This window comes from Mchenga conophoros, linkage group LG7, assembly GCF_057382185.1.
Source record: "Mchenga conophoros isolate Kocher_MC1m ecotype Shallow Benthic linkage group LG7, M_conophoros_male_GT1.1, whole genome shotgun sequence".
Lineage (NCBI taxonomy): Eukaryota > Metazoa > Chordata > Actinopteri > Cichliformes > Cichlidae > Mchenga > Mchenga conophoros.
The window spans coordinates 28,995,396-29,023,053 of NC_140532.1; the positions used below are offsets into that span (position 1 = coordinate 28,995,396).

The 27,658-nt window shown below is 43.8% G+C and overlaps 1 protein-coding gene across 1 annotated transcript in view; it reads right to left on the bottom strand.

Moving 5' to 3' along the window:
- gfra2b (GDNF family receptor alpha 2b) overlaps positions 1-27,658 on the bottom strand; it is a 157,756-nt gene that overhangs the window by 8,357 nt on the left and 121,741 nt on the right. The window contains exons 6-8 of the mRNA XM_085278765.1: positions 14,175-14,284; positions 12,867-13,007; positions 8,129-8,313 (exon numbers count right to left, since the gene is read on the bottom strand). Coding sequence (XP_085134891.1) covers positions 8,129-8,313; positions 12,867-13,007; positions 14,175-14,284 — 436 coding nt within the window. The remainder of the gene's footprint in view (positions 1-8,128; positions 8,314-12,866; positions 13,008-14,174; positions 14,285-27,658) is intronic.

The following is a 27,658-nucleotide window of genomic DNA, read 5'->3' on the forward strand; positions in this document are numbered from 1 at the left end:
CCTCTGCATGTCTGCTTCCTTTAAAAGAGCTGAAAATGATCGCTGTATTCACGAGCTTTGGGGAAAAGACACCATTATACAGTATGCATGAGGTGATATACAGCATCAACAGAGACGCAGCGCACAGCAGTATCACATTCCTGCCGATCCCTTTCTCTCTTTATCTGCCTGTTTTTCAGATGTAACTCCATCTGCACTGCCGGCTGTCCACAGAGCATTCAGACCCACTCCAAACATGCACGCTGACATCGCAGGTCTTTAGAAAGAGGCTTTGAAAGTGCTGACAGGTAGCCGTCTGCAGCTCTCTGCACTTGATGGAGGGCTGCAGGGTGAATTCATACTGTCACACTATGTTAAACGTGCAGTACAGGTGCTGTGAAATTGGATCATCTGACTGAGGGTTGGTCTCTTGTGCATTTACAGGTGCTCAGAATGCTTCTGCAGGCACTCTGGCATAAAAGGGTTGGTTGAAGAATGGAGACAGGAAAATAAACCATCCATCCATCGTTCTTCAGCAGTAGCCTTCAGCAGATCGCTGAACTAGAATTTAGTTACAGGTTACAGGAAGCCAGAGGTCACGTCCCATTTGGACCTCTGTGATTTGAACATTGTTCCACTTTTTAAAAAAACAAAACAAAAACCCTGTTTCCTCTCACTTCTGCTCAGTGGTTCTCCTTACTGTCAGCTAGTGGGTTAGGTTTAGGTGGGACTCTGCACCTCATGAAACTTGATGAAAACTTGGGTCTGAGCAGACCATCACTGTGACCTGATGTAGTGTTTTCCAACTGAGGTCCAGGGGTTGTGGGAAACACTGAACAGAAATTCAGAAAGACAGATTTTTGATCATGATCTTTGTTTGTGTTGTCGTTTTTAAGTTTGGTTTTCTGACTTTTAGAAGAACTCATCCTTCCTGCGATGATCTGCTTTCACCTCGGCTCTTTATCCTTCCAGCCGGTTTCTCAAAGCCACATTTAACACGCCAGAGTTTACTTTCCATCTGTTTGCCTTCTTAACGCTTCCATCTTGGCAGTCTGTGAACTTCAAATGAAAACACTAAGCTCAGAACACACACGTCTTCATAAAGATGATCCACTGCAGCACTCTGCACCCACTCAGACATTACAGCTGAAATGCTGGCCACGATGTGCTGTGCTGTATGTGGACTGGATGCAGACTCATATCTGTGCTACAAGGATGTCTGCAGGCTGGACATAAAGGGAAGCACCATTGACCCTGAGGCCCGGTTGAGTTCAGACGACCATCACAGTGATCAACGCTGCAGCTGGACTGAGAGATGGGAAAACAGACACATGAGCTCCAATTCATCCGAACACTGTGCTCTGTGCAGCAAAAGAATTAAACAGAAAGAAATAAAAATGAATAGAAATGGTCCAAAAAGCAGGGACAATCCTCACGAGGAGGAACAAACTGAGTCATCTGCTCTTTATCTTAAGCCGAACAAATCCAACCCGTAAAGGTCCCAGAATTGCAAACCCTGGTCTTCATTCTTGCTGCACTGAAGAATGAGAATTACAGAAACTGTTTCCATTCCAGGAAAAGAGGACCAGAACTTTGTGCACTTCCTGTCACAGGGACCACCCTAGTGGGACCTTTTTTACCTCACTGTCACCATAAAGCTGCTGATCCTAAAGTTGGAACCACAGTCATCAGAGGCCATGTGAGAAGTAACTGCAACAAATGCAATAACTGGCAGATGCAGCCTTCAATTTCTAACACCAAAATTTATAAACAGTATCATAGGTGGGCGGAGCTTCTGGGTCTGAAGACTGCAGCCACAGGGGGTGATATATGTGGCTGCAAAACAAATCTACACCCTCTGCAAACACTTCTCTGATTTTATGCTCAATAACTTATTTTAGGTGATACTGAATAAAACAAAAAGTCACTTTTGTAAATTTTGGTCGTTTGATGTTTCAGAACGGTTTATCTGGGATACACGCACTGGTTAACTGTCAGTCCTAAATCATTAGCCAATGAGAGTTCCCTTTCATAGTCTCCCCCACCCCGTTCTCGTCACATGTCGTTTGAAAACACCAACATGTCAACAGTGGAAACTTTCATCTCGAGCCTTCAAACTGGAACCTCACAAACGAGTAGGTCAACTGAGTACATGATAATGATATGTAATCTCAAATCTGCTAAAAGGGCCTCTGGTTAAACGTCACTAAAGCACGCAGTGCACAGGGAAAAAAAGAGGGTACTCCAGGGTCAGAACTTCTAAGAAACTCTATAAAACTGCAAGGCAGGGTTTCTCCTCTCAAACCAATCACCACCAGTTATTTGACAACAATCAGCAACCACCTGGAAACCACAGTTACTGTCACTAACAGGACAAATCATCCTTCAGTTTCAAAGATCTGTAATAGAGGTAGTAGTAGAGGTATATACTTGCTTGTAGACACTGTGGATGGGCACATTGGTTGGCATGAAGCCATGCTATTCTGACATGGTAGCTGGTACATTGTAGTCTCGGTGAAGTTTGGTAGAAGCTGGAGGCCACATGTCACTCGAAGGTGAACTCACCTTCCAATGACAAAGCTCCAAGCTCACCCAGCTGTAACCAGAACTTCAAAACTTAGCATGGCTTAACTTGCTTCTGCTTCTGTTGTTGGGATTATGTGTGGAATTTACAGTGTGACTGAAGCTGTTACCAGTTATCAGAGCCTTTGAGTCCAGTGCAGTGGAAACAGGCTGAAGAAGTGTCACCTTTACAGGCCTGATCACTATGCTGTACACCGGCCTTTGGTTAGGGTTACCAGACATTGATTATTACAGTCAGTGATGCATGGCTTTGTAATTGGAAGATGGAACAACACTGCTAATTAAAGGTTCGTGGAGCCACCCGTCAACCTGAACCTCCACCTTAGGTGTTCTTTTTTTTACTAAAATATCAGCTGATTTCCTGTTTTTGTCCCATCATGAGAATTCTGACCACTGGAAAGCTGCTGGTGTTTAAGCACAATTTCCAGAAATGCCTGAGATATCTGCACAAAATAGAGCTATTGCTACTTTTAGCTGCTCCCTCCTTCCCAGCGGGGACCTCCATATGTTTGATTTGGCAGAATTTCATATTGGATGCTCTTCCTTCAACCCCAGAGGGATTAGTGTCTCCTCCGCACAAAATATTAACTGTAAAACTCTTTCTCTACTACAAAGACAAAGAGAATAAAAAAAACCCATATGTTTAGGTGTACGAGTGCACCAAAATAAATGAAAGTCTTCACATATTCAAGGCTTACGATCTAAAACAGAATGCCAAAATCCACAAACTGCTCCACAGCAGACAAATAGGAAGAAGACCCCAGTCTGCAGAACTGCAGACTGGAGTTTATTACAGACACATCAGCTTCAGCTCCAGTTTCAGTGATACTAACTCAGTATTTTGTGACTCCAAAACTGAAATGTATTAGAGGTGTTCCAGGATGGCATGAATGCTGGCAATGTGCTTAAAAAATAAGAACATTGCAGCTTTGGCTCAACCTTTAATTTTCCACATTGGCACAAGACTGCCAACACAGAGCTCAGACAGACCGAAAGAAAAAAATCTGTTAGACATTTGGCTGCATGTGAGGAAACCATCACATAGAAACAGCTGAAGCCAAAACCCTCCAACAGAGGATGGCTGGACTTCAAGACTCAACATAAACTCTATAAAAAATCCAGCATTTACATTATAATTATAAATAAACTAATAAAGTAGCCCTCATGTCTGTTTCAAACTAAAGAGAGGTATCAGCTTCTGCAGCTAGTTGAAATCATGGCCCTGGAAATGTGTTGAGGACATTCTGCGGTACCAGTCAGTGTATGCTGGGTTCACTGGTCCACTTGTGTCTCCTGCTTTGCCTCTCCAGTCTAACACAGATAGTTTTACACATTACACGTTTCTGTGTGTACGTGTGTATATGGTTTTAAATATGCATTGCATGTTTTTTAGAGTATTTTTGGAATGGTAAAGTATATGATACCATGTCATAATTGAGAACCAACAGCAGGAAGTGACATTTATGGACTGGTCATTTAGTTCAGTCCTGAGGGTGGTGCAGTCTTTGAGCATGCTGATGTTGTTTAGCTGTCCAGGTTTAAATAAGAAGATTCACTGATTCATTGAGGTGTGTAAATTGTTACACATCTCAGAAACTCATTAAACTCATTGGTTTGTTGCAGAATTCTCTCTTTTCTGTATTTGAGCCCACATTAAATGAAGCTACAAACTCAGTACACACTGACTTGGATAACGTGCACACTCATGATCAGCAAAACTAATGTTGGGTATTTTTTGTAGAGTTTTCATTTCTTTCATCATTAAAAGTTATATGTGTATGCAAGTGGGTTAAAAATGTAAAAGTTCAGTAAAATGTCACATCCATCCCATTATATGATGAAGTTTTCTATAATTCATGCTTTAAATCTCTTTCATAATGCATAGCAATTTAGTTTGGCCTATATAACCTCCAGCCTTGCACCTCTTCTCTGTACATAATGGATGGAATTCCACTTTCCCACAATGCAGGCAGGATGACGCTAATGTGTGTGAAGGTGAAGAAGAGCGACGCACATAAAGCTGCAGTGCTCAGACCTCCTCAGTCATACCTGCTGTCTGCATTTCTCTTTCTATAACCACCCGTTTTTATTATACTGCTATAAAAAAATTAGCTTTTTCAGATTTATCCCTTTAGAACCAAATATTCATATTTTATTTTTTGAGGCGATCCACACAGTTTGACTTTAGTCACAGTGCTCCAAAGGTACGCGTTCTCCTGCTTTCGTGGTTTAATCGTGGCTATGAAACATCTTCAAAAGGAGAAACAAAATGAGGGCAAACATATATTTTTATGTGTTTTTTTATTGCTAATAATGAACAGACTAACTTAAAGAAAGAAAATAACACAAGACCTTCCACGATTCTTGCTTCCTACTAATAGCTGGTTTAATTTTCCAAAAACTGAAAGTTATCTCAAAGATAAAACTATGCTACTGTGGATGGATGAGGTCAGTTAATTCATCCAAACTCGTGGGGCTGATATGAATACTTAGCCAGGAATCTTCATTTGCTTCTTTATCAGCTTTCCTCGCTTAACCACCACCTGATTTACAGATTTATAATCCGCGGTGTGCCAGCAAAACACCTGTGACTGAGCTCCAGATCTCCTCTCCACACAGGAATGTAAGATGCACTGTTTGCCTACCTGCTAGAGTTCTGAGACTGAGCTGAAAACACACAGACAGAGCTATCATGTCCTAAGCTTAAACACATTTTTACTGAGCCCCGGCATGGGAAGTATGAGAGGCATGCCTCTGTGGATTATACTGGACTGAATACAACCTAATATTTGTTTTTAAAGAGAAACTAGATAGTTATTTGCTCCTTATATTTGATATAGATTTAAAATGAACAGTAGTGAGCTACCTGGCATGGATTTAGACTACCAGCATGGTACAGCCAACAGGTCTGTAAGAATCACACTACTGAGGTGAAGGGCCACTGGGGTTGGATGGATGGGTGTAAATTTCAGTATCAGAAAGTAAGTTTGAAGCAGGAACTATGCATGCATTCTTGGAGTGGACTGAAAAATACCGTAATGAGAACGGTTTGTCTGTGGTGTCTCAGTCAGCTCTGGAAGTGTTTGGTTAGCTGAGGGTAAACTGCACTAAGCTTTCAATTATTGAAAACTCAAACCAAGTTCACCATGTCCTCTCAGCAGAAACACAACCATTAATAGCACAGCTTCTATAATACATTTGACCACCTCAGCCTCTATACTCCTGCATCCTTCTGTAATTAATAATCCAGCTGAAAAAAAAGGTTAGGTCCTTTGGACTTAAATTTTCAAACATCTGGCAAACATGGTGGCATAATCTCTGCACATACTGCACATACATTTTTATGCAGATTACACTGTTTTATATGCCACTGGCCGTTCCTCGGATCAGGCCACTGCAAATGTACAGTCTGCTTTTGGTACATTTCAAAATTCTCTGATCACACATAATCTTATTTTAAACTCTGATAAAACAAAATGCATGAGTGCATTTAAGGTCAACTAAAAATATCCAGCATACAGTCCATACTAAAACTCATCATGGTCATTAAAATTGTTCTCTGTTATAAATATTTAGGACTCTGGCTGGAAGTTAGACTCACTTTTAAAAACCACTATTGAGGAAAATTAAAGATGAAGATTAGAGTTTCACATAGAAACAAATCTTGTTTCTCATTCACAAGCACATTGCCAGTCTTGGTAAATGGACTGCTTCTTACAAAGCGCTTTTCTACTGTACCTGAGCACTCAAGGCACTTTATACAACTTGACTCATTCACCCGTTCACACAAGCACTTTTTCTATGTAAGTGCTTTCTATCTGACATTCACACTCCGATGGATGCATCAAACAGCAACTTGGGTTTAGTACTCTCCACGCAGACTGGAGCACCAGGGCTTGAACCACCAACCTTCCAGTTGGCAGATGACCTGCACTACAGCCATGCCAAAAGGTTTGTGCCTTGGATGGTAATGTGATTGATTTGGTAGATTTTCCATTCCTTCCTGCCCTGTGTCTGTAGAGAACCAGTGACCTTTTGCTTGCCATGCAAATGTGTCAACCATCACATTATAAGCAGAACACTAACGATGATATTGTTCATATGCATGCTTCTATATCCACCTCGACGCCTCTTGATTTTGTGTATTCTGTGCACTGAATCATGTGTCTTTCCAGGCTCTGCTGCTTACCTCTGCGCCTTTGCTGAATTTAAACACAGTACTTACAATGTCAGTTTGCAGGACATTTTATCAATAGCTGTGCCTCTTGAAAACTGCATTTAAATACTTCGCTGCCTATAAATGGAATAAGCTAAAAACAAACCCAAGAATGGTGTTGTCTGATTTCACAGGAACATTTTAAAGGGTTGCATTTGTTTATATGCAACTACTTGAGTAGGTTTTTCTTCATCTGTGATCATGTGTAATGGCTTGTTCTATTGTGTAGCCGACTGTCTAAATTTTTGAATTTTTTTTGTACTGACATTTCTCTTGAAAAAAGATCTCGTTCTCACTGAGCTTACCTGTTGTAAAGAATATAATAAATAAGGCAGCAGCCATGTACTGTAGCTCAGACAGAAACCACAAAAAAACTATATCCAGACCAAGCCTCTCATATATTCATCGAGTAATTTAAATAACTCAATGATAAAAAAATCGTCACAGCAAATTTTTTTCTTCAATGCTTCGTTCCATCATTACCATGTAAATACGAGCGACACATAAACAGGCCAGAGATTTATTCAGGAGTAGTGAGTGAATAAACCACATTAAGAACACACAGGCCCCAGTCTTCAACAAAAACACTGGTAACAGAAGAGCAGCAGAGATGATGACGCAGGCACAGTTTAACGTGGAGGAGGTTTGTTTCACACAGAGAAATCTGCAGTGAGTCTCTTGAAGTTTATTAAAATCTGCAGATGAAATGTTAACTTAGTCTGATACATGTTTAAATTATACAGCTTGCTGAAAGCTGACGGCAGCCGTCCTATTTTACATGGAATTGATACCTGCAGCAAGCAGGGGTGAGTCTAAAGAGGGACATTGGGTGTACTAGTATTGTATTAATATTTCAAAATATAAATATTTTAAAAAATGTAAAAATATATAAATGCAAGACCATTAAAAATGTACATGGGCCAATAAAACTGAGGATTGTTAGGTTGGACAGTGAATTATTATTAATATTAATTAAGGTCTACACCATAATAACATCTTGTTTTCAGCAGCACAGAAAGGCACAGCACACACTTCACAATGCTGATACATTTCTCTTCATCGCAGCCACCACATTTTATTTGTAAGCCTTTTCTTTAAAGGCTTACAGATACAATCTCACTCACTCTCGTGCATAGTAAAACATGCAGACACACGCGCACAAAAACTCATAAACATAAACACACAGCAAATCCACCTCATCCAGGAGATAAAATGGCGTCACAACTCTTTCTGCCTCCTGTTTTTATTATTGCTCAACAATAAGACAAAAGTACTTCTTATCCAATTGCTTGATTAATCAATGAAATAATCACTAGAATACTCGATTACTAAGGCCTAATCCAAACTCACCTGCAGGTTCGCACAAGTGGAAAACATACAAGCACTGTCCAGGGGTTTGATTGCATTTCCGTGCAGAGAGGGAGCAGGTTTGGCGATGACTGGAGGCCCGGCAGGGGGCAGGAAAGTGGATGACGGCTCGGTTACGAAAAGAGTCCCTCCCTCCGAGCTGTAACCAAACGACTGGATGGCATTTTCTGTGTGGAGATAGAGACGGGCGGTCAGAGAAAGAGCGAGAACTTTCTACACCTGCTGAGAACCACACTGACCTGACAACCAATTACTGTTTTCTCATCAAGAGGCAGCTGCCACCTGGCCTTCCTCCAGGTAGGTAACAAGAATCTGACGCTGGTCTGTATCCTAAATTTAGATCAGCACACATGGTTCACTGTTGGGTCCTAAATTCCCCCCAAAACAAGCCAAACCCTCCAAGCTCAATCAAACTGGTAATTATTAGCGAGTATGTCTGTGAATGTTCTAAGTCAACCAGGTCATCGTAGTCTAAGGAGCTTGGAGAGAAAAGTGTCTGGACTTCTTTAAGTTGCTTGAAGATGTTTCACCTCTCATCCGAGAAGCTTCTTCAGTTCTAGGGTCACATGGTGGAGAGTCCCAGATTTAAACCCTGTGGGAGTTTCCCCCCAAAGAGGGACAAAAGAACCCCCTGATGATCCTCTACCTAATCACATGAGCCAAGGTGTGAAAACTGGTGTGGGTCACAATCAGCCAGAGTTTCGGGTGAGCTCATTGTGAAACCAGGCCCCACCCTATCATGTGATTTCCTGAGGTCAGATGGCCCAGGATGTGAGTGGGCGTTAAGGCGTCTGGGAAGGGATCTCAAAACTGGATTATAGATGGCAGACAGTTGGTGTCGTAGGCCACCACCTCTGTTCAAAGATGGTCGCTCACAGTGGACATAGATGGCTTCTTTCACTCCTCTTTCAAACCATCTGTCCAAAATGTGAACATTGGCATCCTCGAAAGAGTGACCTTTGTCATTTAGATGCAGATGGACTGCTGAATCTTGTCCTGTCGGTGGTGGCTCTTCTATGTTGTGCCATGCGCTTGTGAAGTGGCTGTTTGGTCTCTCCAATGTAGCTATAATCTAGTATGTTTACATTCATGTAATTTTTTTTACATTTATGTTCATTAACATGCACTGTCCTAAATAAATAAATAAATTTATGTCCACTGTGAGCGACCATCTTTGAACAGAGGCGGTGGCTTACGACACCAACTGTGACCCACACCAGTTTTCACACCTTGGCTCATGTGATTAGGTAGAGGATCATCAGGGGGTCCTTTTGTCCCTCTTTGGGGGGAAACTCCCACGGGGTTTAAATCTGGGACTCTCCACCATTTGACCCTAGAACTGAAGAAGCTTCTCGGATGAGAGGTGAAACGTCTTCAAGCAACTTAAAGAAGTCCAGACGCTTTTCTTTCCAAGCTCCTTAGACAATTATTACTGAGGCACACCTGTCAGAATCCAGCCCAAGTGTGCCCAAGTCTAGCCTGAAGTGACCTAATTCAGCTGGTCACCTGGGTGTCTGGAAACCTTTGCTATATTATATATAATACTTACCTAAAGTCATATTCATAACCAATGAACCCGTTTCTTCCTGCTATCTAATCTAATGCTCAGTTCGAAGAACTACAAATCTAAATAGCTGAAATAACTTTTTATCAACAGAAACAAAAGTCATTGGATTTGTGTCACACTGGAGGATGTGTAGTGTTTCCAGTGTGTGCCATCTTTGTGCCATTGTTTCATCTGAGCATATTGTGAGAGTCTTTGCAGATTCTGCAATCATTTATGGTCATGCTACACTCTTAGCTTATCACCTCTACTGTCTGCAGACGTCAGGCAAACATAGACACAGGTGTGGTGACTGGGAGAAGATTATGATTATGTTGATTATGTTGCTGCTGCTTTGTGAAAGTCTGCAGAAGATCTTCTTCTTCCAGCTGATTCATTTAAGGGTTGCCACAATGGATCATCTGCCTCCATCTATCCCACCATCCTTCTCTGTTACACCAACCTTCCGAATGTCCTCCTTTACAACATCCATGGGCGTTCTCTGAGGTCTTTTCTCTCTGTTTACCATCGTAGTCCCACATTTAGCATCCCTACTCTCACCTCCTCACTCCCGCCTTTCCTTCTCTCTCACTGCCTTCTAATATGCCTTCCCCCTCTGCTCTATGGCCAACAGGAGCACAGTTTCCACCAGCAACCTGTTAGCTAACAGAGGCCGAGGTGGTCATTGTTAACCTGGTATTTGGTATGGGTACAGTTTAGCCAGATACTGGGGCATACTGGGGGATACTGAGGCGGAGCAGCCTCGAATAAAGTCATCTGTCTACCAGTTAGATGTTGACTCACTCCACCTCTCCTTCATTCACAGCCTCCTCCAAATACCTCAGTATCTCACCATCAATTAGAAGGACAGCCATGGCATTTAATGCAGATACCCATGGTTGATGGAGGATGGGGAATTTTGTTGAGCTAACATTTACAGTTTTGGGTGAACTGTTAACTCTGTGTCCACCCAGGATCCCCTGAGGATGATTTGGGATCACTTGGTTATTATCTGCTGTTTCTTCATTTGAAGGAGTCCAAATACTTTGATGTTTACTGCACTGAATAATGGGATTTTTGAGTACTGAACCTGAAAAACCTTCACAGTAATAAGTGACGCTATGGCTTCAGACCAGATTCAGATTCGATGTAAGACTTTTAAGGGTTAAAAATGCAACTCATGATGAAATTCAAGGCCAGCATGACAACTATAAAACTAAAGAAACAAACAGACACAGGGTTGGAGACACAGGTGTTTTCTTTCACTGCAAAGACTTTTAAAAGATTGATTTAACCCCAGTTATGTCATTTTTGGTTTGATTAATTAAAGACCTTTTATGGATTGCAGGAATCCTGGTTTATACATATGAATAATGCACATTGAAAATCAAATTTTAACCTTCTTTTATGGCTTTGAGTGTTTTTTCTGGTCTTTTTTACATTCTGGGGATCCACTGGCCTTGGAGATGAAAATATAACCTAACAAACTGAAGACGAATGACTATCGACCATTTTCACGAGGGCTGAATACAGAATAAAGAATATACAAGTTAGTATTTACACCACAGAACTGTGTGTGTTTATGGGAATTCATACTGAGACCAGCACAGAGATACACCAACAACTTTTTAAGCCCAACACACTGGTCTGTGGAGTCTGTTGGTAGGATCCATGGTGGTCTGTTTGGAGAATGATTAATGAACACAGTGGTGCAATGCAACCCACTCAACACAAGGCAGAGGTTGCTGCTGCCTCAGTGCAGCAAATCACGTTCAGATAACTGAAGGTTATTCTTGCATCTGAACACAAAACGTGTTTGTCCAGGTCTGACTACACCTCGACTGCAGAGAGCATTCTCCGCCCCTGTTAAACGTTAACGTGCCGCCGCGTCTTCTGACAGACCGGGAGATCATGGAGAGGGTACTCGAGCCCTGACGCTGTGCTCAGGTATCTGCACCAACATGCAGGTGCTTTCAGGCCGTAACCTGGGAGGTGGACCTCCATGGATTGGAATGTGGGTCCGAAGTTCACCTGATCCATGATAACTCCCGCACACTAACAGGAGCCGTGATGAAGAGATAATCAGTGTTATTCCCGTCACCTGACAGAGCTCACAGTTTTGAGCCTGATCAGAGCACAGTCCAGTAATCTGAGTACTTTTGGGTTTGAACATTTGGAGACATGTACATCATAAACAGGCTTCATCCTTCATTAACTGACTGACTTTCACATATACATGAATGCATGAAGTGTGTGATGGAGGAGGCGCAGAGGTGATGTTGGAGCTGGGTCAGTGTTATTTAAAGAAGGTATCTGGGGATCTTCAATACATCGGCTCGTACTTCTCTGTTTTTCCTCCTCCACTAACCTTTCCCCTCAATTATCCGCCTCACTCACACCTCTGTTTCTTTAACCATGCCAACGTTTTCAGCATTTCATGTGCTGAGACGACACATTTAACAGTAACATGTATCATGATTTTATTCATTGATTTAACCTCATACTGCAGTTCCACACCTCTGCACAGCTTGGGTTAGAGTTTGATAACATTTCTACATTAAAGTCTGAAAGTCTCATTATTTATGAACCATTTAATGGTTTCCCAAAATGAAGCCTACTTTTAAATGTAATAATTTCTACAATCAATAATTAAGACATTTAAAAATAAGAAATTATTCAGTGTGAATATTTTCTGCTTTTCTATGCTTCATATTTGTAAACTAAATTATAGTGCCCAAATCACTCTCCTTTTATGGAATAATCAATTAACAGTTTTTGGAAAATGCATAACCTAAACAGGCAACATCATTGATAAGCAACATAGAAATGAAAATTTCTGTTCTGAGTTCTGTAATATGATAGAGCTGAAATTTTGAATTTCCATGAATTTCCACCCTTTCAGTGTAAAGGGGGAAGATACATTTCTGTTAGCAGCAGCTTCATAAACTCAGATCCATAAATGACTGAATCCATCAGACAACAAACAGAAAACATGGCATAAAACTACCTGCAGGTATGTTCACATGTTGTTACAGCAGTGTGAAGGCTGATTGGCTTATAACCTGTTTGATTAATAATTTTGTTTTCTGGATTATTTAGGTAAATATTCTCCAGACTAACTGGAGAGGATCAGCACTTTACAGCTCTGACTCTCCTGATCAGGCATGCAGCACTCACTGAGGCAGGTGTTGTGTGTGAAATCGCGGTGGAAAGCTTCACACTCGTGCTCCTGGTGGCCGGTGCCCCTGCAGGTGCACCACAGGCTCATAGTGATGTTGGATGGGCTGCTGTCGCTGTAGTTTGGCGTTACATCCGAGCCTGAGGCAGGGAGGGGGGAGGAGGAGAGGAATAAGAATTAGGGTGGAGATTAGCCGGGAAGAAAGGTAAAGAGGATTTTTGCAAATTGGGAATTGAATCATTGAAAGATTTCCAGAGAAGAAATGAGTCACCAGTAGAATGTTTCTCTGCTCTTAATTCTCAACTGAAAGATTTAAATAACGGTCAAGTGGCTGCTGATCACAGCCAGAAACGAACAGGCTGGCTTCACTAAACAGGTCATGTGGTAAAGTTAGAGGAAGGCACAGTTACCTGAACTCATTAGATCTAAACAACTAACTCTGTGCTGGAGGATCTCTGTACCAAACACCTGTCACAGGTTAGGTCAGGTTCTACTATAAACAGGAAGATATTTTGAGAAAGCAGAATTAATTACTAATCTACGGTGGCCCTGAGAGGCCAAACAGACTGCAACTTAAGAAAACACCAGCAATTAGTAAAACGCTCCAAAAGCACACAAAACACAATAGAAATAGGAAAAAACAAAAACAGAAACAGGAAAAAACTGATTTCCAAAAGCACAAGGCAAGTGTTTCTGTGGAGACAATAACCCGACGGACCAGTTGCAGGAATCAAAATGTGCTAAGAATTGCGCTGGGAGACACTTAAAAGAAGTGGAGGATCTAATGGTTTTGTGAGGAAAGAAAAGATGAGAGGTAAGTGTGTTAGCCTAACTATTAGCCTAAGAATCTGTCATCAGTATTATATGAATCATGATAAAACACACCTACCATGTTTTGGGTTTCTGCAACTGGTCCGTCGGGTTATTGTCTCCCCAGAAGCACTTCCCTTGTGCTTTTGGAAATCTGTTTTTTCCTATTTCTGTTTTTGTTCTTCCTATTTCTGTTTTGTTTTTTCCTATTTCCGTTGTGTTTTGTGTGCTTTTGCAGCGTTTTTCTTATTGCTGGTGTTTTCTTAAGTTGCAGTCCGTTTGGCCTCTCAGGGCCACCGTACTAATGAAGTCATTCAGATGTCAGTTTTCAGCATGTGTGACCCAAACTGTGATAAAAGGCAAGCAGTATTGTAACGACAGTCTAACCGACTCCATCAAACACTTTAATTCTGTTTCCAGTATTTGGGTTAGGGTTGGGGCCATCACCACTGATGATGTACACATCAGAAGGTTAGCCGAGTTTAGGCTAGACTTACCAATGAGGCCGACATAGGACATGAGGCAGCCGTGGTAGTTATCGTGAGGGCAGGTGGTGACGGTGTGTGGTGTCACCTGGCAGTTCATGTGGAAATCAGCGAGCCGAGACCTGCAACAGGAAGCAACACAACAAAAAACATCAGTAACATGATGTAATTTGGCCAACAGCTACCAGCTGTGTGTGTGTGTGTGTGTCGGGGGGGGGGGGGTGCTGTCAAGCTTGCCTAGAGTGAATGGGGTTCTTTGCCTCTGGAGAATAAACCTCCCCCAAAGGGCTTGAGACAATCGAAACACTTCTATTTTTAGATGTTCATGAAAGACCTTTCTGTCAGTTTACGGAAACGGCGTCCCCCATCTTGAATTGGGGTGTAAAGCAAGCAGCAGCCCCCTGTTAGCATCACCTTCAACCACCACAATCAGCTGCTGCTTCTACACACATGGTAGCTTCTGCTGGGCTTTAACGAGGCTGCTAACATCTGCTAGAGTCATCGCTTCGAAACGGACACCATTGAGGGAGGAAGACCTGCCCTAAATCCTGAACCAGCTAATCAGCACACATTAGCAGAGTGCTAGCATTTTATGGCAATCGCTGTGAGAAAAACTAAAGGACAGAAGAGTAGTTTTCCTTCATGCTGGACTTATGGAAGCAAAAATGAAACAGACTTTTGTGTACAATCAGCTGGAAATAACATTTTGTTCTATTCACTCCATCGAGCGCCTCCTGGTGTGCCCCAGCTGAACAGGCACAAGGGACAGGCAGTGTAATGCTGTGGGTGGTTCAATGAGAGTGTGTTTTTAAATCCTGCATGCTGCTCGTCACGTCTGCAGAATCATTCCCGTGAACATTGAAAGCAAACACGTGTCATTTTGGGGGGTTTTGCAGGAAGGACTGATGGTCACATGACACTGAGTGGTCCTTAGTAATTAAGCCTAACAATGGACTGTAATAAGCAGCAGCTGCACAAACAACCTCTGGGGTTGACTTTTTTTTTTATGGGATTTATCATCGGTTGATGGAGCACAACAGCTGGTGGAGGTGATTTAGCAGGTGTCATTAAACCACAGAAGAAGAAAAGAGTGTGGCGAGGTGACGTCAAAGCCCCAGTCAAAGCGCCAACAATGGAGGCGTGTGGGAAACATGACGTTCAGCTCTGTGTAACAGTTTCGATGCTGAGGACACGCCCTGATTATCGCTGAGCTTCACCCTGCATCTCGCTCAGATCAGCAAACTTTTAAAACAGATGGATTTACAGAGTGACTAACATAAAGAAAGTAAGAAAAGAGCAATTTTATTTAGCTGAAAATGATTCACAGATGGCATCATACGCTGTAACAGCTACAGAAATGGAAATGAATGGGAGCCGACTCTCGCAGATGTGAAGGGGACAGTTTTTCCTCTCTACATTTATCATACAGACCTGTCCCACACTCACAGACGAGTGGAAGTAAATCCAACAGATTATGTTTAAAGTCTTTCACACCAAAATTTCCAAAGACAAAAAGTGGCTGATTTGGACTCTTTGGAAAGAAGACGGGTTGTTTTGGCAGCAGCGTGGATGCTAATGAGACACTGGGGGAAAAATATCCTCCCCTCATGAAAGATGGGCGACGGCAGTGCCACAGTTGGCTGCTTATGAGAGATGAACAAACTGTGTTTAATAAGCTTCATGGGCTTGCCTCTCATTGCCTTGCAGTCTGGACCTCACGCTGAGTCCGGTTCGGCCCTCAAAACAAACTGATGAGTCAGCTTTTGTGCATGTGTAAAAAATTCAGACCTGACTGAAGAAAGAGAGAGAAGGGCCAGACTCTGATGGACTCTTTGCAGTAAGTGATGTCACTGTCCATGCATGCATCCACTTCCTGCTATTTATGAGGGCCAAATTAATGTTAAACCACAGTCCACGGCCTCGCCCACAAACCAACCAGTAATTCTCAGTTAAAGGTGCAGTTTATCAACACATGTTTAGTCAAGAGGAAGGGCGGCACACCAAAGATGCATTAAACATGCATCCCTACATGACACCAAACTCCATAACTGACTGAACACAGGGGAAAACAACCGCGGTGAGAGAGCAGCCATTTAAACTACACAATTTAGGTAACGAGCAGGGAGCAGAGCTACTGTTTCTCCATGTAAAACATTGAATTATCAGAGGTTTGGAGATCAGGGACAGGACCAAAACACTGCTGCTGGGAGCAGGCTTTTTAAAATGGCCGGATGTAGACAGGAACCATTTAGCAGCTGACATGTGGACAGACTAGCCCATGGGTTTAACCAATCAGGTGGAGAACACATTCTATCTGTTTTGTCCTCGGTCTGTTCCAGGATCCCATCCCGCTGTTTGGATAGGTGATGAGCCACCTCGGCTGACTCCTTTCGATGTGGAGGAGCCTGCCTCTCAGGCCGAGCACAGACAGCTTTGAAGGAAGCTTTATTTCTTTTGTTTGGATCATCTGATAATGCCACCATCAGGAAAACTGGACCAGACTGTGAATCGAACAAAGGCAGAGGGTCTCCCCAGACAGATGGGCTTATGGCTGAGACCCTGCCTGAAAGAGCCTGCCCTGCAGTGTTCCCACCACCCGGCTGAGGTGCTATAGGGGTCTGATGATTTGTCACTGGGAAGGTAACCAAAACAGCTTGTAAGGACATAATTTACTTTATTTCGATGACAGATTAATCTGCTGATATGCTTCCAGTATTTTCTGATAACAGGGAGAGGATAGAGTCCTGTTTCAAAGAGTCTGCTCTTCTGGATTTAGTTCTTCTTGAGGTAAAAACACAGACATTTCCCAGTCAACCAGTTCAAATCATTCACGCCATGCCCAGTTTATCCACTGAGCAGAGAGATTTCAACACAATGCCTGTGTTAATGCTGTTTAAGTGCTGTGAATGGAGTATAAAGTGGGTATGTAGCACTCAGACTGCCGTTATTTGCACTGTCGAAGTGTAAAGTCCTTCAGAAATGCAAACATTGTTAAAAACAGATCGAACAGATGCCCAGCAAACTCTCCTGAGAGCTGAAAATCCTTGTGGAAATATCCGCCTGATTCATGCAGTAGTTTGGGAGATTATCTGCTGTTCCTGCGTGCATGTCCTGCAGTATCCACTACATCATGCATATGTTAATGCACAAGAAACTGTCACAGGCAATAAGAGTAAAGCTGCTGAGCTTAGTCTACTGCCTGTCCTACTTTTGTGTTTCACATCCCGTCTCTCCTCTTGGTTTCCTTTGTCTCGCTCTCCTCTTAAAGCCTCTCACCTGCTTCGTCTCTTTAACGTCGCTCTTCTTCTTCTCTCTTGAAAATTTTTGACAGACAGGTGAGGTGAAAGGTGGCGTGTGGTGACGGAGACGTGTGATCTTGTCGCTGTTTGAGACAGCGTGATGGGCTTTGTGTTTACGCCGAGCTTTAGCTGGCTGCCATCGCAGGACTGCATCATGTCCTCAGAGAGGACACGAGAGCGTGACACGGAAGACATGACTGTGTGGTGGCTGTAGAGAGTGATCGGGTGTGACAGGCCGACTGCAGAGTGACTTTCAAACAGAGGCCACTGAGTGTGTGTCTGTGTGTGGGTCTGCGTGTCTGTGTGTGCGTGTGTGTTTACACAGGCACATTATGACAAAACTCACTCACTTGAACACATCCTCTAAGCATCTCCAAGGAAGGCTGTCACTGATGAAGGTCAAGTGATCTCAGCTTTCTCAGACCTGCTGCTAAACTTCACAAGTTCCCGGGCCTCAGCAGAACCAGACCCTCCAGAACTTGGTGGAGGCTGGACCAAAAAAATAAAACTCACAGGAATGCAGTGCTTCATCCGTCCATCCACTGCAGGCCTGTCTCTGTGAGTGTGTGATGATGTTGCTGTATTTCTGTATTTTGAGTCCCATGTGCTCGTGTCCCGGCCAGTCCAGCTCATAGAAACTATGCGGGGACGTTATACTCTCCAGGAAACTGCTGACATCTGTGAGTCCTTCTGTTGATGATTATGATTATTTTTCTTTATGCTAAGACGATGACCGTTTCTCTCTAACTGATAGAGTTACAGGAGGAACTGTTGGTGCTGAACAGACAGTAGCTGTAGATCTCTAAAAAAGTGAAAGGTCAGATTACACCGCTGGTTATGGCGCAGATTTCCAGCTGAAGCATAAATCCTCAGTAAGCTTGGAGCCTGTATTACAGCTTTATGCTGAAATACAGGCAGAGATCGGTGATGATGGTGCGGACTGGTTAGTGTGGGTCTGTGAGTAACTGCACAAACATGAGACCTTACTGAGACTCAGACTAGTTTATAAGCTTATTTTTGTGTCTTTGTTAAATCTGATCTTTGTGTTTGAATCGCCTGCACATACCAGCACACACACCTGCTCTCACATGAGAGACCAGAGCTGTGTTTATGAGAGGACCATCCTGACCTAAACCAGCCTGCCAGTGACCTGCGGCTAAACTGAGTCTGCACCCTCAAACCTCACCTAACCTTCAAACTGCTCATTCCAGAGACAGAAGTACCATCACTCACACACACACCGTACCATCGCACACACTCACACACACCTGCCCCTTCGCCCTTTGCTGCCTCGTCGTGGCAGATGCCATGTGAGGCATGAGCCAACTGCCGTCGAGCTCTTTGTTAGTTTTAAGGATGCATGAGGAGAGGGTTTACCACACGAGGCTGGTTTTTAAAGGACATCACCACCATCAGCCCATGACCTTCCTGCAGTTTTCCTACTAATAATTACTTCGAGTGACCTGAGGATCAGCTCCATCTGTCTGACTTCAAACCTTCACGTTTACTGGGTGAAAACTTAAAAAGTAGGTCTGCACCTCTATAGTGCCTTTTGCTTTGGGTTTTATGAAGGGCTTTCATTTATGCCTCCTTCTGTCATCACACAGTCACAAACGTGCATGCATGTACGAGGCTTTGGTCGTACATGCACGGGTACAATCGTGTTCTGGAGGCTTAGGAGACCTGGCTGTTGTCAGCTCTGTTACCTGCTCAGTTTTCAGCTCAGTCTTCAGCTCAGGCATCAGCTCTGTTTCCAGTTCACCCATTAGCTCTGTCACCAGCTCAGTCAGTTGCTCAGCCATCTTTTCAGCCACTTCCATCCTCTGCTGGAAGCTCCGGTGAGCTCATTCAGCCAGCAGGGGACTGCATCTCTGGTGTTGGCCAGAGGGGCCGATGGCGCGATATGGCAGCCTTGCTTCTGTCAGTCTGCCCCAGGGCAGCTGTGGCTACAACCGTAGCATGCCTCCACCAGTGTGTGAATGTGAGAGTGAATGAATAGTGGCATTGTAAAGCGCTTTGGGTGCCTTGAAAAGCGCTATATAAATCCAATCCAATAATAATAATAATTATTATTATTATTATTATTAATAAATCCCGGACAGACTGTTTGCACTGCACTGCCCCAGCCGTTGCATCCTGTGCCGGCTGTGTGCCCCATGCAGCTACAGTTAGCGTCCCTTCTGCTGGAGGTCTCCATACCTGCTGGCCTTGCCTTTGTTCCTGCTGGAGGCCCAGGAGAGCCCCTTTGTTCACCTGGTGTCAGGATCAGCTCCTGAAATGTTTATTAACTGTTTCCTGGGCTCCTGTGCCTTTCGTGGGCCTTTTGTTTCGGACTGTTTGAGTTCCAGGTTTTCTTGTGAACATTTTTGTTTTATTGATCAGTTTCAGGGTCAGTTTTAGGTTGTTTATTTAGTCTCCTCTTGTTTGCCTTAGTATTTTTCTATCAGTTCATTCGTGTCTGCATTTTGAGTCCACTCCTTACTACATACAGTCTGCCTCAGCCAGACTGTGACAGAATATTTGCTGAAGTTTAGGATGCTCAGTCAAATTAATCAGCTCTTCAAACTTAATACAACACGCATGGAAGCCATGACCCAGAAAAGTGGATTCACATCAAATTTTAAACCTGGCTTTAAACACTGAACATCTTATTAATCTCTTAATTAATATTTTACTCATGAACAGAAAGACTGAGCAGGCACAGGTTTGGTTTTGACTCATCTTTGAGACCGGATGTTTCAGACTCTTTCCTCCACTCTGTGAAACCTGAGAAGACTGATGACAGGAACCTGAGGGCATCAGTAAAGGCATTGACGGGTTCATATCCAGACTCATATCCACCACCACTAAAATAATCAGAGTATTTTACCCTGAAACAAAGCGCTTTACCCGTGCAGGAAGTAGTTAGCATGGTGACAAATGAAGGTCAGAGAGCGATGATGGCAGAGCCAAAGACAGCAGAGGAGTTGGGGCAGATTTAGCTGAGGAGTGCAGTCTGCTGCCTCAGAAACCACTTGATCAAATCCTGCCGAGCACTCATCTCCCTGCAGGGCTCGTTAAAGTTTCATCTCCACTAATCATCAACCGGCAGAGAGATGGAGCAGATGTACTGTACGCTGCCTGACCTAAGATGTTTCCTCTGAATTAGACTCAGACCCTCGTAATACCAGGACTCTGGAACAGCATGCATGAAAAAATATGTTTGAAAAAGTCATGCCTGCAGGTTACCGCGCGGAGGTGTTCGTGTGACAGCGGCAGGAAGTTCCCGAGCGTTCAAGTCTTTCTTTGATTTGATGTGTTTCCATCGTCTCGTGTTCAGACATGTTTGTATGAACTTCTTCTTACGGTCATTACATTTAGCACGCTCTTTGAATTTTGGTTTAAAGGTACCGGCTTTACAGCCACCGCTCAGACGCTCCAGGCAGCAGCCATCATAGAAGTCCTGGACTCAGCCGTCTACATCAGATGACAACCGAGGCCTCGGTTTGCTGCTCCACTTCGTGGAGATTTATTCCATTAAGGGACCATTTTCAACTCATTAGCCTCTGTTTAGATAACACTTTTATTTGTAACATTAGCTAAAATATTTTTCCATATTTTCTTTAATAAACGTTAATATTTTTATTAGAATTTTAGACAGCAAGTGTTCATGAGTCACGTCTGCCCTGCAATATCTTTAGCTGCACTTGTAGCTAGCCTTTCATACCATCTGTTCAGATTCGTGTTCGATCATTTTATTGTATTACATTGAATTTTTACAGGCTGTGTCCACAGGCAGGGTTTTCTCTTCAACTTCAACTTCATGAACATGAAGCCAATTTTTTGAGTACAATGCAACTGAAGTATATAAAATCAAAGATTTATTTATTTATTCAAACAATTAATCTTTAATTAAAATGTGCTCAGTGAGAAATGAATGTGTAACAGTTGAGTAAATTTAATTAGAGCAGAACATTTTATATTTTACAAAATTATATGGAAAATTTCAAATTAAAAAGTGAGAATTTCAATGTGAAGTTGAAATTCAGAGTCTTTTCAGCACAGAGTTTTTTCCTTGCTAAGGTCACGACACAAACACAAAATATAACCAATCAGGATCGAGAGTGTGCAGACATGACAACATCAACACTGTAAATACCCACGGAGCACGAATGCATCACTTGTTCCCAACTAATAAATAACACATTCACACAGGACACACTATTACACACACACACACATGCACACAAACTCACACATTAATATTTAGTGTTTCTCCGATAAATCAGATCGTCTGTTTTCCTGCTCTCATTTATCGCTGTGCAGTGTGTTTGTGTCTGTGTGTGCATGTGTGTCTGCGGTGGTGTGTGTGTGCAAGTGAAGGTGAAGAATATTAAAATGAAATTACAGCGAGGCTGAGTGAGTCTAAATGCCCTCATTACTGACTGTCAGGCAGCACGATGTATTCGCAGTGACAGACACACACACTCAGGCCCTGCTGGAACGAATGAATCCAATTAGCTCTGCTGTACATCCTGACAAACACACATTAAAAGTGTATATGGTGATTTATAAGAGCTTCCATCAGCCGTCCATGCAGAATGTATGTTCCCTTATCCTCCCACTCTGACCCTGACTTGTCAGTCATGGTGTAACAGACTCACAGATCCCTCAAGAGTTATTCAATTATCAGGTCTGCATTAACGGGGATAAACAAAGCACAAACACACACACACAGACACACCTATGTGAATACTCAGCGCACATTAATGCTCACTAAACAGAACTGTGTGGCGTGGCAGAAAAACAGGATACCAGTGGAAATAAACTTCCTCAAACCTGGAGAAGCTTTCGTGAGTGGGGGAACAGAATGTGTATTTCAGCTTTAGGGGGCTCACACTCTTCTACAGTGAGGTGGGTCCATCCTTCAAGAACCCAAGAGGAGCAGTGCAGATCATTGAACCAGCTCCTTGCAGCCTCGAGGGCGTGTGAGTTTTTCCAGACAGTCTGCTTGTGTTTTCTGGACCTGGAGAAGAAATCTGACTGCAGCCCCTGTAGACGTGCTTGGTTTGCATCACCATAATGGACAGACGGGTGGGCCTCACAGCCTGTTTGATGTGTTTCTGTGGGTGTTACCAAGCAATGACTCCACTGCGGCACTTTTGCTGGGGTGAAAATCAGCACCTCCAAGTCTGAGGCCAGGGTTCAGAGAAGCAGAGCGCTGGGGTGAAGACTGAGGAGAGTGTGAAGGATGTTCTGCCCTCACCTGCTGTACCGAGGTGTGGGCGGTGACTGAGGTGGAAATGGGCTTCCACTGAAGGAGTGTGAGGGCTGTCCATAGGAGAAGAGCCATTGCTCCTTCACATCAACAGCCGACCACAGCTGGGCTGGTTTGACAGCTGGGCTGCATGGCGCCTGGGTGACCAGCACCGGGACATTACGTCTCTCTGCTGACTTGGGAACGTCTGGAGAAGGAGTACAGTTTATGACCTTCAGATGAAACTGCTAAGCTGCTGCTAACTTTATAACTCAGCTGAACCTGAATCCTCTCGTTCAGGGACGCCTCGATTGGCTGTGCTAATCCTGTTATTGGAGCCTTTCAGTGTTTTTAACTCAGCCATGTCTCAGACTGATTTTGTGTGCAGAACTGTTTGTTATCAGTTAGAGGATAATCAATGTGACATGTCATAAGCAAGCGATCATGAAGTGATCACAAATCCATGGTTGATGAATATGAAATGCAGATTTTGTGATGGGCCATTTAATTATGATTAGTCATCTACGGTGTGTAAATGCTCCACATGTCGTCATGAGTTAGGCACGCAGTTTGAAACCTGCGAGTGAGTTCATTCATTCACTCATGTGTAATAAATGATTTATGATTTGAGTACTTGTTGGTGCACATGCCTCGACAAACTTTTGATCTGATTATGAGATTTATTGTGCATGAAAAATTAAAGTGCAGACACTCCAAGGAAAATAGACAGGTTAACACGGTGGAGTCACACCTGTTTAAAGAACCACCCCATCAACTCATCAGCACAGAGAAAACACAGGAATAAAAGTTCCACACAACAACAAGACGCAGTGAAGCTCATCGCTCCATCAAGAGCACTGCAATCGCATCATCACACCCATCACTGCTGACATTATAACGAGTTCAGCTTTCAGCAGCTCAACATTACACGTGTGAATACTTCAGGGTCCCTGGACCACTGCAGAACCCCCACATGTTCACTGATGAGAGGATATAAAACTTGAATAAAAGTCTGTGGATGCAGAGTAGTGAAGCTCAACATCAGGTTCCATGTTCAGAAGCAATCAGTAGCGCAATTAGTGCTCACATCAGAAATGTCTGACAGCAGGATGGACTGTCCCTTTAATCCTTCCAGCTGCAGCGTGCTCCTAAATCCAGAAATAATCCAGGACCAACAGAGAGCTCTCGTGTGCACGTTTCCTGTCCCTGCCCTTGTAAAGACCTCAGGACACGAATGCGACACCGCCGGGCGCTGCACGTACGTAGATATAATTAGAAAAAGATTTAGTGCATGAGAAAGTGCAGAGAAAAGCCCCGCAGCATGAGGGTAACTGAAATCAGATAACTATAAAACAAGCAGGATGCTCACATCAGTAACACTGAGCTGTAACAGTGGATCATAAATCCATATATATTATATAAGTGCTTGAGTATATGAGTATCACTTTGCTTTCTACTCATTTAGATGAATAGAGCACCTGAACAGCAGTGTGGTGCTTTGAGCAGAGTCTATTTCACATGAATCTGAGGACGTATATGAGGTAAAGTGTTGTGGGGTTCCACAGGGATCCATTTTGGGTCCCGTGTTAATCACCATGCTAGCCCTAGGGCTAATCGTGCAGAGCGATGGCCTTGGCTGCCTAGTCTCTGTGTCCTGTTAAAGCCCATCAGCTCTGATGACTCACACACTCGCTCTGCTTCATGGTGCAAAATAATCCCACCCAGCATAAGCACCGCCATTGGACCTTTGACTCAGAGCAGGTCATCCACGCTGTCCTTTGTCCTCCACATCAGTCATCCTCTCACACAGTTGAGCTTCACCTGAAATCTGAAGAGCTCAGACAGACGAACTCTGCAGCCTCTTCCTCTTCCTCTCTTCTTCTCTCCTTAAATTTTTTAAAATAATGAAAGCCTTCTAAAAGTTTGACCTCCTTTTTTTCATGTGTGTGATTGTAAGAATACTTGCTTTCTCTCATTTCCACTGAGTTAATAGTGATAACAACTGAAATAGTCACTTAAGGTAACTAAAGGTAAAGTAATAAAGGTCCCGTCTTTGTAAAGTTCCTGCTGATGATTAACTGTGCAGTTCTCTGCAACTCCAACACTACTCAAATTTCATTAGGAGCCATTACTCTGACATTACCATTTGTAAGGCGAGTAACTACAGACTGGGGCAAGGAGGTTCATAAATGATTGGGAGGGTAAGTTAGCTCATGATGTCAGTGTGTTTCCTTCTGGCAAATGTGAGGATTTATGTGCATCAGATTCCTTGTGACCCCCATCAGACTGAGAATGCTCGCTGTAATGACAGCGGGGCGTATGCAAACACATACACACACTCATTTGCCGAGGTGCATGGCACTAAACTGCTTCCCCAAACCCACCAGCAGCGACGGAGGCGGCGGCTCAGTGCTGCTTTAAGGCGAGCGAGCCAATCTAGCAGCGGCAGCGCTCCATTACACGGTCAGTGAGGTGGGGTGGTGCCGTGATGGAAATAGCTGCCTCTTTTCTGTAGGTCACAGAGGACGCCGGTACACGCACCAGGCCCGTCCGCTCGCGCCGACGTGCTTGTGATTCATCTCATTTCCTCTGCACTCGTCTGAAGCCTGCTTTCCAGGTTGGGGGGGCAGTAAGACGAGCTCACCCTGTGAAGATGGTGCAGAAAGCAATATAACCATGAGTGTGACCGAGGGCAAGCCATCCTGATGCAGACGCTGGCTCGTCAGCTATGCTAATATGTAAATATGCAAATGAGCATTCCCACTCAGGGACTCTTAATTAAAGAAACAGCGAGAGAAAACAAAGCAGCAAGATCACCAGACACAGACAGGAAATTGTGTGCACCCAGGTTAAACATTCAGGAGGAGCGCCACGGTGATGCCACCAATCAGAGAGCAGCCCCTACCTGCCGCTCGCCCTCATATTCAGAACAAACAGCGCCATGTTTGCTCATCGTAATGAGATCCAAACCAGGATCTAAATCACTCCAGAGTGCTGTTTGCAGTTCAGAGCAGCTTCAGTGCCTTGCTTTGTTCTCAGCCCCAGAACCACAGCCGGAACCACAGGCCCAACTAAATACTCACGCCCGAGCCCTCGGACCAAACCGCCACCATGGCCGCCTCAGAGAGACCACACCTCTGATACCGGACGCAAACACCACCTCTGTGGAAGCACTGAAGAGAGAACATCCACCAGGTCACTGCAGCCACGTGCTAAACAAGTTTCTAAAACCCAGTCACGTCAAGTTATTCATGAGCATGGTGGACCAACGTGCCACACAACTAGCTGGAAAAAAGCAAAGCAAGAAAATACTGAAGACTAGAAGAAAGAAAAGTGTCAGAAACTAAAGATGTAAAGACTTCAAACAAAGATTTTAAAGATGAGTGTTGGAGAGGTCATAATTTGAAGAGCCAGACCGCTGAGCTGCTGACCTTAACGAGCTGTTAGCACTGTGCTTAGTTAAAGTTCAGAAAGGTAAGAGTGCTGATCCATGTACTCACTTCAAAACAAACAATAAAATGTTAAAATCAATTCTAAAGCGCACTAAAGTGAAAAAGAGGGAAACACAATCTCGTTTACGAGCGCCTGTCCGGAGAAGAGCTGCAGATGCTGGAATCAATGAGCAGATGAGAGAATGTTTTTAGTCTCTGCAAGTCTAAAAGATGATTCCCTTTCAAGTCAGGTGTTATAAGTACAGTTATGTATACCAGGCATGAACAGGTCCACACCTGTATATGGACAAACCCTCAGCAGCCATGATGGACACAAGGACAGCAAATCATGTAAATTAACAGGTGGTGTATACCAGCGGTCCTCAAACCCCGGGCCTTGGACCGGTACTGGTCCGTGAGTCGTTTGGTACCGGGCCGCGAGAGTTGAGGCTCCGGTGTGAAATGTATGGTTTTCAGGGTTTTTATCGGTTTTCAGCGTTATTTTGTTATCGTTTTTATTGTTAACTCGGTTTTCCTGGGTCTTTTCACGTGTGTTATGAATAAATCTTCTTTTTTTCGGTGCCGGTACTAGTTTTATTTTGTTGTATTTATCCGCGACACATTAAAGGCCGGTCCGTGAAAATATTGTCGGGCATAAACCGGCCCGTGGCGCAAAAAAGGTTGGAGACCGCTGGTGTATACCATGACTCCGTGCAGAGATCTGCAGGTGAAGCCTGAGTGCACACAGGTGAGTGTGTGCACTCAGCGGGAGCTCTGAGAGGTGCCGCCGTCTTTGGCTCAGTGAAAATGAACAGTAGGTCTGACTGTGCTCTTATTTGAAATGCAAATAAAGTCCAAAAACCTTTTAGAGCACCCCGTAGGTTTCTCCTACATTACCTGTGGCAAAGGCCATATTTAATTACTCCTTCTGTCACTCAGAGTCCCTCTCCCAGCAGTCGTTTCATCCCGGCTGCTTTTCAGCCTCAGTGGGAGGCAAGCCACCCTCCGAGGCCGCCGAGACCCGGAGGACCTGCGGGATTCCCATGATTATGCAGCTCTCCGCTCTCCATCCGGGGTTAATGGAGGCTAAAAGGAAAAGAACGAGCCTGCTCCGGATTCTTTTTACAGGCAATCAAACACGATTCATGCTCCATGTGTGATACCGGTCGTCACCTGCAGTGCACTCTGAGGGGAGGGAGGGGACTCGTTGGGGGGGTCGTGGGGACATTTATTTGGATTTTTGCCTTCTGGCTTTCAGCTTACTCCAACTCCCACTCACTGATGTATCTGCTGCTTCTCCATAGGTCACACTTAGACACCGAAACCACAGAAACCTCCTGCTGCTGTCACCGAGAGGAGCTTGTAAAAACCTGGGAGCTGTCTGCAGGGGCAAAGGATCATCTAAATACTCCACCAATAACCACGTCATGACTTTCGGGCCATGCCGCGCCCACCCAACAGCTGACATAACCTCTCCATATGTGGGCAACCCAACATGAGCCACTGCCCGAACTGGACTCTGGACTTCTC